A 14,417-nucleotide genomic window follows, 5' to 3' on the forward strand; every position below is an offset into this window, starting at 1 on the left:
GAGAGAGAGAGCAGTGGTTAAATGTTTACAAGTCCATCAGAACCTGCTGTGAGCAGACAGGCAAACTCTTTCTGATGACATCTTCCTCAAATGTCGCCTTAGAGCCTGCCTAGTGGAAGCCGCATTTGTGGCCCAAATCCTCGCAGTTCGTCTTCCCTTATGCTTCCCGGCCTCCAGGTCCTGGGGCACCCTGCGGCCCTCCTCGCTCTCTCCACGTCTCCTTGGTCATTTGTCCCTGCTCTCGCCCCTCCCCCCATGGTGTTTGCCCCCCACATCTCCAGAACTTTTCTTAGCCCTATCCCGCCTCCCCCAGACTGAGCAGCCGACCCGAGCCCCTGACCCTGGCCCGTGACCCAGCCTGGCTTTCCTCCTCCCTCACAAGGGGCCCTCCCACTGTTCGCACCCCAGCAGCGCTGCTCTCGGCTGGGTTATCTAGAGCAGCGACCCCTCCTGTCTTCTTAGAAACTCTCTCAACCTTTGGCTTCCGAACTTTCCCGGTCTTACTTCTCCTGGTCCTGCACCTTCCAACCCAGATCTCCCATCTCATTTTTCTCTGTGCAATTCCAATGTGCAGCATACAGTAGGTGCTTAATAAACACTTTTCTATGCCGTTCTGTGCCTCTGCATACTTGGTCAGAGGCCGTGCCCACTGACCGCTCGCTCAGCAGACCCTGCCACTCCTCGGCCTCGTTTCCTGAGCTATGCTCGCTGCCGGACCCTCTCCTCTGGGCCGAGGGAGGGGAGCTCGTGTTCACACACTGTGAACTCTTGTGCGTTCTCCCTATTGCTATGACTGGACCTTCCAGGTTTCCTGTTTCCTCCCCCGCCCCGCCCCCCATTTAATGCTTCCTCCTTCTTGGAATTCTTGGGCTCCGGGTCCCTTCCTACCCTTTCATCTGTCCCTGGAGTGGGAAGCCCAGGAAGAGGAGCCCAATGCATTCTTCTCTCTATATCGTGATGGGGGAGGCTGAGCCTTCTTCCCTCCTCCCTTGAACAGCCTCAGGGGTTCGAGTTAGGGAGTTCCAGCAGCCCAGCAGAGGGGCCTTGGACCTGGTTAGTAGCGGCACTGAGGACCGGTGACGACAGGCTTGTCCTTATGTTTGGGAGCATGGCAGGGGACCCTAAAGGGCTATCTATCCCAGCCTGAAGGGTCATCCAGTTGGGGAATATCCGCTGGATTTTGGGGAGGTGGTTAGGGCCAGAGGCAGCTGCAATTTTATAACCCTATGCAATTGTCATGGAAAGGGTTTTGTTTCCATGAGCAGAAGTTGCTTGGTTAGAAAGTAAAGGGTTGGGGCGGCCAGGTGGCTCAGCGAGTAAGAGCACCGGCCCCAGAGTCGGGATGACCTGGGATTGAATCCAGGCTCGAACACTTAGCACCCACCCAGAAACACCTGGCCGTGTAACCTTGAGCAAGTCACTTAACCCCGATTGCTTAGGGGCGGCCAGGTGGCTCAGCGAGAAAGAGCACAGGCTCCAGTGTCAGGATGACCTGGGGATCAAATCAAGGCTTAGATACTCAGCACCACACCCAGAAATACCTGGCCGTGTAACCTTGAGCAAGTTACTTAACCCCGATTGCAGCTTTGGGAGCTGCGCAGTGTGACTCCACACTCCTCAGTCCTTTGCACCTGCATGGCCTTCCCTGAGCAGAATGCCACTAGGGGCCCAGTTTCCTTGCCTGTAAAATAAAGGGGTTTGGGTTTAATGGTCTCCCAGGTGCTTCCGGCTGTGGGGAGGATATGGGAGAGGCATGGCCTTTCAAAGCCCATTCTGCTTTCCCAGCATTCTGTTCAGCTGTGTGGGACATGGCAGCGCCTCGGGGAGCACCTCGCCATTGGGAGGGGATGGTCCTTGGCTGTAGCTTGTTTACAAGCTGCCTCGAGGCGTGCTCAGAAGGACGACCACCCCATTAGAATTCCCTTGTCCGAGCCTTGGGGTGTCGGTCAGGGTCAGCGTGAGTCTGTGTCTTTGGAGACCCCGTCTAGGTCTCAGGTCCATTTGGCCAAAAGCACATTACCAAGAGGAGCCACCTCGTCCTCCATCTACATCCTCTCCCACTCAGGATCTTTGTGGATGCAATCCACCATGGAGCTCGCTGTCTCTGATGATTGCTTTACCATTCACATGAGCCCCCTTCCCCCCTTTTGGGGCAACCGCGATCTCATCTGTGACATAGGATCTGAATGTTATCACCCCCATTTTACAGGTTAGAAAACCGAGGCCCAAGGAAGTTCAGGGAGTGGTCTTAGGTCCTGCCGCCAAGGTTCAGAGCTGGGATAGGGGGATGAAGCCAGCATCTCACAACGAATTTAGATTTATCCAAGTGCCACGTTTGGAGTTTTTCCTCTGCTTTTCCCATCAGAATCCAGAATTCTTCCTGTGGAGGACTGACCCATTTATTCATATGTGATCGGGCCATGATGATGTTATCATAAATAATCTTCCTTTGAAAGTGGGAAACTTGTTTCATTTCTACCTGAAGAGGGTGGGAAATCATGCTTGGTAAGAACTGTGGGAACCCTTTTCTCTCTTCTCTGAGGTAATTTTCACTTCACAAAGCCTGGGTTTTCTTTTCCTTTGAGGAGAGCAGCTGCTAGATTAGCATTTCTCTAAGGCAGCTGGGGGGGGCAGTTACTGAAATCCCTCTTTTTTTTGGGAACCCCCCCCCAAAGGCCAAGGACCCTCTTTCCCCTGGGCATCCATAACCAAAGGGCCAGGAAGTCAGGCAGATTCTCGGCTGTGAGCGAGTGATTGAAACCCTAAGCCACCCTAAACATAAAGTCCTAGGTCCCCTTTCCCTGTGGCCCTGGTTGGCTGCCCATTCTGCATCGTGGCCAGGACCCGGCTTTTAGAAAATGCCCACCCACATTTTCTTGGTTGGGAATTGCTGGGAGCCCGACTGTTTTATATCTTCATTTCAGTGTCCAATGGGAAGTCTGAATCGCCTTCAGGATTCATGTTGCCATCATGATGGTGTGAATCGCTGGGCTGGTGGGCTTGAGTTATGGCATGGACCTGTCACCTCTCAGTCCACCATGGTTTGGAGCCTCTGGGAGGAAGGGCCCTGGGGACTTGTCTCTCGTATATGAGCCCATTATTCTTTCCTGACAAGCAAGGCCAGCATATTCTTAGCCCCTCTTTTCTGGGCTCCTCAGCCTTGTTCCCATCTTATCTTTTGTGCTGGGATGTCCCAGTTTAGGCCTTAAGCCAGAAATAACTTTATTTTTCTTTTGGAAAGGGGGGGAAGGGAACAACCCAAGGTCTGCCTGAGTGGCACTGGAGTTGGCTGAGGGCTGGTTTGCTCCCTTCAGTCTCCCCCCCATTGTCCAGTCAACACACCAGCCATCTTTTCCAAGGGGGCAGAGGAAATGGAAAGGACTCTGGCTCTTGCTGGCATTCCTGCCCAGGGTCTTTCAGGAGCAGAAGGAAGGCCAACTTCCCAGTGAGCAGACCAGTTACTTGGTATGCAGCTTCTCAACTGAGACAGATTGTAAGAGAGCTGGCCTGGCCCCTGGAGAAGCCCCTTGTGAACTCCTCAGGCTCACTAAACCTACCCAAACCAAACCTCTAGATGGAGGAGAAGCCAAGCCAGAGGGCTGTACCCTCACGGCCTGCAGGCTCCTCACAAAAACTTGTTGGGTGATTGACTGAGTCCCTTCATTGTTCTGGCTGCCTTCCTCTGAGCACACCAGCTTCTCCATGGCTTTTCTAAACTTCATTGTCCAGCACTGACACCAGGCCTCCCTCCAGAGAGGCCAAGTCCAGTTCCTTGGGGCTCTCCATGAAAGATCCTCTTGCGGATGTCAATATACAGATGACTAGGCTTTGGGTGCAGCCATTTAGCTGATTCTGAAAGCACCAACCCTTCGGGATTTTCTCGCCCATGTCTCTGTCCTTACTAGAAGGCTAGCAGGAGAGGCTTTGTGAAATGCGAAACCTGTTCTCTGAGCTCTGTGACTCCATCTTCCTTTGCTGGAGGTAAGAAAGGGAGTAGAAAATAGGTCAGAATGGCAGGCCTAGTGGTGTCAGCCCAGCCTGAGAAGGTCGACTTGGGCTTTAAATGCCAAGCAGAAGCATTGGTATTTAATCCTGGGGCAATAGAAAGCCACAGACCTGTTCTTTAGAAATATCAGTTTGGTGATTTGGGAAAAGATAGGCTGGAGAGAGGAGGGGTGAGCTGAGAAAGGCTATTTCAACAGCCTGAGTGACTGAGGGCCTGAACTAAGGCAGTGGCCAAACAAGTTAGACTGAAGGTGACAGGTGTGAACATTCATCATATCTAGGGTTGATTGGATAAGGGGGGAGAGAGGAGAGAGACTCCACAGTGATTGAAGACTGTCTGGTTCCCATGAGAGCAACAGGGAAGTTCCAAAGAGAGACCTATGTATGGGGAAAGAGAATATGCTTTTGTTTTAGATGTGCCGAGTTCAAGGAGCCAGCGAGGCTTCTAAGAGGAGCCGTCCAGGGGGCAGGTGAGGATGTGGGATGGAGGAAGCTAAGGGCAAGAGATGCCTTCTTGGGAACCTTTTGTACATATTTTAAATCACGAGGCCGATGGAATCGCTGAGAGGGCATGTGGAGAGAAGAGGCCCAGGACAGAGCCTTGAGGCACAGCCCAGTGGCTGGTGGGATGTGGATGGTGGTCCTATACAGGATTCTGAGAAGGAGCAGTTCCATTGGCAGTGGGGGAATCCAGAGAAAATAGGCTTCATGGAAACCTTGAGAAGAAAGACTTTCCAGAAGGAGAGGGGATTGGAGAGGGGCTTGTCAAGAGCCATCAGAGGCTACAAAGGGTCCAAGAAGGACGAGGCAGAAAAAACCATCCGATTTAGCCGTTAAGACTCAGTCTCGGTGCTGGTGGAGAGAGATGCTTGTGTGGAGTGAAAGAGAGATTGTAACTGAGAGAAGTGGGGCCACTGAGTGTAGACAGCCTTGTCTAGTAGTTTGACTATGAAAGGGAAGAGAGATGTAGGTTAATAGCCTGAGGCAATGGAAGGTCACAGCAAGGGCTTTTAAGGATGAATGAGATCTGGGCACATTCATAGTCATTAAGGAAGGAACCAGTGACTAGAGAGACTGAAAGAGAGAAGAGGGGATAATGAGAGGAGGAAGGAGGGGGTAAAAACAAGGGGGTAGAAGGTTTGACCTTGTCCAGGAGAAGAGCCACCTGTTCATAGAGATGGAAGCAGAGGAGAGAACAGAGCTTGTTGTTGAGGGTGTTTGGGGTGGCCTAGGGCTGGGATCAAGGGAGAAGAGAAGCCTGGGGACAGTCACAGGGGAAGAGTCACAGAGCCTGAGTTACAAACAGGGTTTTCCAGAGGTTTAGAGTTTGTAATAAAACTTTGGGTTTTAGCTTTGGATTTCTGTCCCCTGATTTAGCACCTTATCTAATTGTTCCTGGGACAAGATTACAGAGGATCGGAAGTGCTGGTGCCTGATCAAACAGTGATTATGATGAAAACCTCATTAAAATGAAATCATGATAAATGGCCCTGTCTCTTGGCTGCTGGGAATTTACCCAGGCCAGCACTTAAGGCCCATGTGGCAGCGGTGTTTTCTTGTGTCAGCTTTCACAGATGATGTGAGTGGGTGCCCCTGGGGCAGAGAGGGGAGCAGGTGCTGCTTGTCACCTGCTTGTCCTGTGAATTCATCACGGAAGGACCCCGGGGGAGTTGGAGGAAGTGCCAGGGTCCCAGGTCTAGAGCTGGAGGGGCCACAGGGTGCCAGGGACTTGTCCCACAGCAGGCAGGGTGTTGGTATCAGGATTCAAACCCAGATCCTCTCTGTCTCTTGGTGATCTGGCAGCAGCAGCTGTGGGCACTTCCCCCACCACTCCCAGGTCTTTCCAGTGCATAGGGACAGGAAACATGTCTCAGTGTGCTTTATGTCTCTCCTTACACCCAATAGCCAATAATGGAGCCCCAAGAAGTGAGGAGTTGAATTAAATTTATTATTTAAACCACTGCACATCTGAAATAACAACTGACATTTCTGTGGCCCTTTAAGAGCTATCAAGCACTGTCTAAGGTCAGGTGGACACATAGTACTATGTCCATTTTATGGGCTTAAAAACCACCTGAGGCTCAAGGAGGTACCCCTCCCACCCCACCCCCCAAGGCATTCGACTTATCCAGAGTCACAAAACTACAGTCTCAGAGACGGCAAGGACCTCAGGGGACAGCCTGTCCCTGAATGATGTCCCTACAGAGGGCAAGACCTCTGTGGGGCCCCACTGCCCTCCAACACTGTCCATTCCCTTCCCCTCCTTCTTCCTTTAGGTGAAACCAAACCATTTCAATCCCTTTTACAGGTGACAGGTCCTCACATATGCAGACACTCATCATGTCCCTGCAGGCTCAACATCCTGAATTCCTTTGACCAGTCTTCATGGACCCATGGCCTTTCAGCTTCCTCTTTTCTGGGTGCTTTCTGGCTTCAATGTCCTTCCAAAATGTCTTCATAAGACAGATGGTGTTGATCAGTACTTTTCCAGCTGTGTCTGACTCTCCATGGCCCCATTTGGGGTTTTCTTGGCAAAGATACTGGAGGAATTTGCCATTTCCTTCTCCAGCTCACTTTAGGAAACTGAGGCAAACAGGGAGAAGTAACTTGCCCAGAGTCAAGTGGTTAGGAAGTATATGAGGCCAGATTTGAACTCCAGGCCCAAGATAGAAAGTTTGTGTCAGAAGTGGGATTCCAGCTCAGACATAAGTCTGTCACTGCCGTGAGCTCTGAGGTGCTTCTTCCAACCTCTTACTGCTATTGAGCTAAATGTTTCTCATTAATTAGGGGCAGCTCTGTGGCCCAGTGGATAGAGCTCCAAGCCTGTAGTTAGGTAGACATGAGTTCAAATCTGGCCTTAGATACTTTCTGGCTGTATGAGCCCAGGTGTGTTTCATAACCTCTATTTGCCTCAGTTTCCTCATCCATAAAATGTGGACAATAATAGCCCCTACCTCCCACGGTTGTCATGAGAATCAAATGAAATCATAATCATCAAGCACTTAGCACAATGTCTGGCACACAGTAAATTCTGTATAAATATTAGCTGTTATTATTCACTCACCAGTTTTTTTTTTTAGTAGGATTTGGGTAGAGGCTAGAGAATCACAGAAAGGATGTCTACAAATCACTGGAAAGCTCGTGATGTGTGTGGCCAAATGCAGTTTTCATTGTTGTGCAATGACCTTCAGAGAAGCTGGGAAGGTGAAAGGGGTGGGCTGTCTGGGGATGAGTCACTGAAGAGATCAGGAGATTTCCAAAAATGAAATGGCTTATGCCAATGATATTATTCTAGGCCAGTCCCCATTCAGGCCACTCCAGGCAGTGGACAAGTATTTATTTTGGTCCAGGTGCTGTGCTAAGTACAGAGGGGCACAAAGAAGGACAAAAGAGTCCCTACCTCAAGGGACCTAGATATGAATTGGGGAGGCAACCTGTAAGTGAGAATTCTGCTAAAACCCCCACACTAGCTCCCCAAGAGCCTTTGATGCCTTCCTTAGCTGGCAGGGAAGCAAAGTGATCTCCTCACCTCCTTAAAAGACCTCTCCCACCCTACAAATAATGGGTTCCTTTTCTACAACAAACCACTATTTGGTGGAAAGTTCCCAAAATTTTTCTAGGAGAGTGTCTACCACTAATATAGTCTCAGAATATGGGGTGGCTAGGTGGCGCAGTGAATAGAGCATCAGCCCTGGAGTCAAGAGGACCTGGGTTCAAAGCCAGCCTCAGACACTTAACACAAAAACTAGCCATGTGACCTTGGGCAAGTCACTTAACCCCAATTGCCCTCCAAAAAGCAAAAAAAAAAATTGGAAACAAAAAAGAACCTAAAATAGTCTCAAAATAATTCTGAACTCATAAACAGTGCAGGAGGAGAAACGCAATACACATAAAATTGATATAGTCTTTAAAATTACAACACAAAAAAAGAGCTTCTAAATTGAAGGACTGGAAGCTAAGGATGGCCAGGAGTAGCACCAGGAACATCAAGTCAAAATCATGCCATCATTGGCCCCTCTCACAGGTGAAGCCCAGATATTCCCACCAGAAATGTGCAGAGCTCAGCCCTAATATAAAGTCTGGAGTCAGGAAATAGACTGCAAGGATGAGCAAAAAAAAAAAAAAAAGGATTCTGCTAAAAAACTGTTTTAGTGACATGGACACTCAAGACACAAACCTAGAAGAAGACAGTGACTCCACAACAGCTATAAGTAAACCTTCCAAGAACAACACAGCGTGCGCACAAGTTCAGCTAGAATTCCGGGAAGTGATGGAACCAGAGTTAAAAAAAAACCCAACAGATTTTAAATGTTTCTACAAATGAAATGAGAGCACCAGAGGAAAAAGATTGGAAAAGAAATGAGAACTATGGAAGAAAAAATTGAAAAAGGAATGAACAACTTAGCACAACAACATTGTTCAAGGAGCAAACTCCCTGAAAATTAGAATGTACTAAAGAGAAGCCAGTGACTCCACGAGACAAGAAATATTAAAGCAAAGTCAACAAGATCTTTAAAAAAAGAGGAAAAAAGTCAGATATCTCATAACAAAAACAACTGTCCTCGAAAACAAATTAAAGGGAAATATTTAAGAATCATTGACCTTCCTGGAAGCTCTGATGAGAGAGAGAGAGAGAGAAAGAGAGAGAGATAGAGAGGGGGGGGGTAGGGAGAGAGAGAATCTAGACATCATAATTCAAGAAATCCTAAAAGAAAATTACCCAAATATTTTAAAACCAGACAAAAAAGTGGACAAAGAAAGAATCTACTGGTAATTTCCTGAAGCTTGAAAATGGACATTTCCAAGATCATTATAGCCCTCATAGAGAATTTCCCAAGTCAAAGAAAAAGATATTGCAAGCAGCCAGAAATTAATAAGTCAAATTAATAAACCACAGTAAATATTACACTTGATTTAGCCTCCCCTACCCTCAGTATAAAGGAGCAGAGGTCTTAGAATAAATACTCTAGAAGGCAAAAGATAGAGGCTTAGAATCAAGAATAACTTATCCAGAAAATTTTAGTGTAAACCTGCAAGGGAAGAAATAGATCATTAATGAAATAGAAGACTTCCATATATTTCTGACAAAGAGACTAGAGCTGTATAGAAACTTTGAGATGCAAACAGAGGCATTGAACAAGGAGCATAGATGAACAATCATAAGGGAATACACAAGGATAACTGTTTACTTTCTAATATGGAAGGATAACACATATGTTCTCTCAGAACTCTGCCATCACCAAGGATAAAAGAGGGAGTCTAATTACACAGAGGATTTGGGAATGACCATTTAATTATCTACTATGCCTTGATCTTAAAAAAGAATGGAAAGGTAGGGAAAGAGGAATATACTAAGAGAAAGAGAGGAAGAATGGGGAAATTATCTCATATAATTAAGGTGTGCAAGAAGTCTGTACAAACAAAAAAGAAAAAGTATTGGAAGTGAGCAACACTCGAACCTCATTCTCTAGAGTTGGCAAAGGAAGAAAGAATACACACAGAGTTGGATACAGAAATATATTTCACTCAACAGAGAAACAGGAAGACAAATGGAGAAGGGGAGTAATAAGACAAAGGGGAAATTAAGGTAGAGAAAAGTCTTAGGCAAAACAATTTCTAAGGATATACAAAAATATTTATAATAGCTCTTTTTGTAGTAGCAAAGAATTGGAGGTTGGGGAGGTGCCCCTCAGTTGAGGAAAGACTGAACAAGTTATGATACATGCATGTGATGGAATGCTATTGTGCCATGAGAAATGATTAAGGGACAGTTTCAGAGAAGCCTGGGAAGGTTTAAATGAACTGATGCAGAGGGAAATGATCAGAACCAGAACAATCCATGCAATGAAAGCAGTTTTTAAAAGACAAACAACTTTGAAAGACTTAGGGGCCATTCAGCATAATGACCGACCATAATTCCAAAGGATTCATGATGAAATATGCTACCCACTCCACAGAGAGGCAAAGGACTCGCAAGTGCAGATTGAGACACATTTTCCTTGGACAGGGCTAATGCAGGAACTTGTTTTACTTAACTATGAATATTTGTAACAGAGATTTTATTTTTCTTTCTATTTCAGTTGGGGGATGGGGTGGGAAGGTGGCATCAGTGGAAGCAAGAGGGAGAGAAAGCTAGGCCTTAGTGTGTATGTGTGTATGTGTGAGTGTGTGTGTGTGTGTGTGAGAGAGAGAGACAGAGACAGAGAGAGAGACAGAGAGAGAAAGAGAGATTGTTGTGGCAAAGTCAATGGCTTCCATTTGGCTCTGCCCAAAACAGCTGGCTGTGGTAAGTGCCCATAGAGATACTCACAAGGTGCCCAGGATAGACTTCTCTGATTAGAATCCACGTGTGATTGATTTTTTGGCCTTTTGGAGGGCAATTGGGGTTAAGTAACTTGCCCAAGGTTACACAGCTAGTTTTGTGTGTGGGGAGGTGTTGTGGGGGGTTGTGTGTGGGGGGTGTGTGTGTGGGGGTGTGGGTGGGTGTTGTGTCTGGAACGAACTCGGGTCCTCCAACTCCGGCCCGGAGCTCTTACTCACTGTGCCACCTAGCCACCCCCACATGTGATTTTTTCTTAGCTGTTAAGGATAGTTACAAAGATGGAAAACCCAGTGAATATGATTTTGATGGGACTAGTATTGAACCTTTTTTATGGTAAAAAGGGAGAACTGATTCCCAGCAATGGTACCAGGGACCCATGAGGAAGATGGATGTGTTTTGTAAGAGTATTTATTGTGTTTGCTGTTGTAGCAAATTTTCCTGGCCTTGCAGTCCTCTATCCCATGTAATTCTCAGCTGGGGTGAGTGCACACCTATTCATTTCAGTGGAGGAAGAGGGCCAGTCTAATCAATCTGCCAGTCTGGAGCTGCTGGTGGGATCCTGCCATGTTGTCCTTCAAAGGCAGATTTTCCAGCTGGTCCAAAGACCATTGTTGAACAGAAGTAGCCTCATTATTCCAAGTGAAGAAGGTTATAGGATCCTGTGCTTGCTACGCCAGGGCATCATAGCCCCCATGTCCACATTGATGATGGACCCATCCCCTAATTTCTGCTATTTTTATAAGGGGGTCAATCTGATTGTTCAGTTCAGCAGAGGGTGTATGATGTCTCTGGTGGGCTCTAACATGCCCTACAACCAACTGAATGTGATGAGAGACTTCAGCAAAATGCCTCCATTGGTGTTGACCCCCAAAAGGAGAACCTTTAATTACCTACTCCTGTTTTTTTCCCATCCCCAAACTAGTCAACCATGAAATCTCCATGGCCACTACTCAGCAATCAGTATAAATAAAAATCTTGTCTGTCCCATCTTTCAAGGCATTCACACATGCCAGCCATGCACCTTGGCCCCCTGGGAGGAGTTAAGAGGTCTCCCTATACCTGGTGTTCCAGATTATTTCATTTAATAGCTACTTAGGTCCAATTGTGTATGCTTTCCTCATAATAGGCAGAGCCATTAGTAAACTAAGAGCTGGGCCTTAGAGTGTGCATGTGTGTGTGTGTGTGTGTGTGTGTGTGTGTATGTGTGTGCGAGCATGCTCGAGGAATTGTTCTGGAAAAGCCAATGGCTTCTATTTGGCTCTGCCCGAAATAGCTGGCTGTGGTAAGTGCCCATAGAGATACTCTCCAGGTGCCCAGGATATCTCCCCTGATTAGCATCCACCTGTGAGGCCCAGAGAAGGGGCCTTCTGGCTGCTACCCTTGTCTTGGTAACTTTCCTACCCAAACTCCTATGGCTATTGGTCTGCAAGTGTCTTATGGCTGTTGCTCAGTCACATCCACCTCTTTGTGACCCTGTGGTCCATCACACTCCAATACTGTCCGTGGGGTGTTCTTGGCAAAGATCCTGTAGCGATGTGCCATTTCCTTCCCTGGTGGATTAAGGCAAACAGGGTGAAGTGACTTGCTCTGGGTCACACAGCTGGGAAGTTTCGAGGCTGGATTTGAACACAGGTATTTCTGACTCCAGGCCTAATGCTCTATCCACTGAGGCATCTAGCTGACCGTCACAAGTCCTTCACATATTTAGTGCCACAATGACTTGGGAATATGGCTTCTGGGACATCTGTGATCCTACAGTTAGGACAGCATGAACCTTAGGGGATGCACCCCAGGAGAACAGCTCTCAAACACCTCTTGTATATGCATAAAAAGACTTGAGGCCTTTGAACAACTAGCCAGGAAAGGCAATGACCAAAATGTCCTGAATGTAGGTAGGGCAGGAGGACCTTTCCTGCCCCAGATCAGATGTCCCCAAACAATTTTACTAGCACCCTCTTAAGCCTGAAGGTGTTACTAATCATCTTCTTGTCCTTGTGTCAAAAGCCACACCCAAAGCATTTTATGGGTAAGAATCTGAACCTTATCCCCCCCTAATATGGCAGTGGGCTTCTGCCAGTTTGGGTGGACCCTCCTCCCCAACAGCTGACAGGTCTCCTACTCAAATCTCGCCAGATGATCTTCCCAAGCTGGTATGGAGGTCTGTTGGTAAAGGCCTCTAATTTTAGGCAATGGTGGGTACACATTGCTTAAAAACTACCAACCCTCCTTTATATCCCCTATTGGAAGATTAATTCCAAAGAGAATTCATTTTTGTGGAGCTGAGTATACAAAACTCTCCATTTTAGCTGTCTGAAAAAGGACTCCCTGTTTGGTTTTCCCTCTGGTTTAGTTAACTCTGTAAAAGCAAATCTGCTGTAAGCTTGGAACCCTGAAGAACTTTAGAGTTGACCTCATTAGACTGCACTCTTGGTAGTTATCATTTTGATGATTCATTAATGTGCTTTTAATACTTCCTGTAACTTCCCAAATTCCGGAGGAGTAAAAACCAGTGGACTATCTGCGTCTCCTCTGGCGTCTGGCGCGTCCTGACAAGGAATGGTCCTCTTCCAGTTGGGTGCGGTCTGCAGTCTTCATCGGCCCTTCTACAGTAGTGTTCCCTTAGAGCTCTGGCACAATCACCACAGGTGAAGTTATTACAACCAACCCCTGTCAACCATGCCAACTCCTCGGGGCCAGGCCTAACTCAGGTCAATGCAGTGATTCCAGCTCAAGGTTAGAATGCAAACATGAGCTGCGAAATGCAATAAAATACAGCTTTACTTCTAGTAAGATTAAAAGAGATGTTTCCTGGCTAGATTCAGATCTAATCTGAATCTTATTTTGCTCTCTGGACATTTCCCATGGTGGTGGGTGATGCTGGGTCAAATATGTGTGCCCACAGGGCAGTGGGAACTCTGTGAAAACCTCTAATACCAGCCCCAGAGCTGGAACTTCTATATTTTAAGTGGCAGGGAAGCCACACAGCCTTTTGGCCCTTAACCTTAAAGGACCAGTTTAGCAACATCAAATAGTGGCTGCTTCTTCCACACACAAATATTTAAATATCAGCCAGATGGCCATGCTAGTGTGCCCGAATCCTTCCGGGCAAAACTGTTTACCACTCTTGCCTTTTTGACACTCTCAGTGGAAAAATACTTGTGTGTGTGTTTGCTTCTCAGGGAAATCTCCTGGTCCTCTGATGCAGAATGGGCCCTGAAACTAACTGATGTCCTTGGGTTGAGGTCAGTCACCAGTTTCTCTTAGGACCCAGGAGTGGCCCAGCCTGGCACCCAGGAGTGGCCCGGCCTGGCACCCAGGAGTGGTCCGGCCTGGGACCCAAGGAGTGGCCCGGCCTGGCACCCAGGAGTGGTCCGGCCTGGGACCCAAGGAGTGGCCCAGCCTGGGACCCAGAGGCTCCAGCACAGATGAGGGAGCAGAGTGCTGTGTATGGGTCCGAGGAGGCCTTTTTGGAAGAGGGGAGTCTGAAATGGCCCAAGTTCAGTAAGGCCTCCTGACACAGGGTCTCCATCAGGCCCTCTAGGAGGAATGAGCTTCCCGCCCGGCGGCACAAGGTCAGGTGGCTCTAGTGGACTCTACCTAGCGCGAGGCTGGACGTTTTCCCTGTAGACTCCCTTTGGAGGAGGGGCTGCAGAGGCAGGAAGCAGCCCTGACACTGGGGAGAAACTATTGCGGCCGTCGGTGGGGTGGCTGCTCACCTGGGGCGTGCGCAGGCGCATTAAGAGGAAGGTGTGTTCTTCTGCCCTCTAGGTGGAACGTGTTGGGAATTCAGGGATCTTTGCTGAGCCTCTTTGTGGAGCCCATTTACTTCTCCAGCATCATCTTGGGCAGTTTGTACCACGGGGACCACCTTTCCAGAGCTGTGTACCAGCGGATCTCAGACATAGAAGAACTTCCACCTCTATATACGCTCAACCGACCTTTGCTTAGCGGCAAGTATCTAACGGAGACATGTCAATGCTTCTACTGTGGCTCACAGCCTTGGGCCTTCCATTGGAGGTCTGTGAGAGCGACCCCTAGCGGGAGAGCAGGGAATGCAGCCCCCAGTGAGCAGGTCCTTCCATTGGAGGTC

General features: G+C 48.0%; 1 protein-coding gene across 1 annotated transcript in view; it reads left to right on the top strand.

The window, feature by feature from the left end:
• ADARB1 (adenosine deaminase RNA specific B1) overlaps positions 1–14,417 on the top strand; it is a 66,138-nt gene that overhangs the window by 26,812 nt on the left and 24,909 nt on the right. Inside the window, exon 7 of the mRNA XM_069100301.1 lies at positions 14,096–14,277. Coding sequence (XP_068956402.1) covers positions 14,096–14,277 — 182 coding nt within the window. The remainder of the gene's footprint in view (positions 1–14,095; positions 14,278–14,417) is intronic.

Source organism: Petaurus breviceps, unplaced genomic scaffold, assembly GCF_028583685.1.
Source record: "Petaurus breviceps papuanus isolate PSGF00001 unplaced genomic scaffold, PetGlider_PUasm1.0 387, whole genome shotgun sequence".
NCBI classification, from domain to species: Eukaryota; Metazoa; Chordata; class Mammalia; order Diprotodontia; family Petauridae; genus Petaurus; species Petaurus breviceps.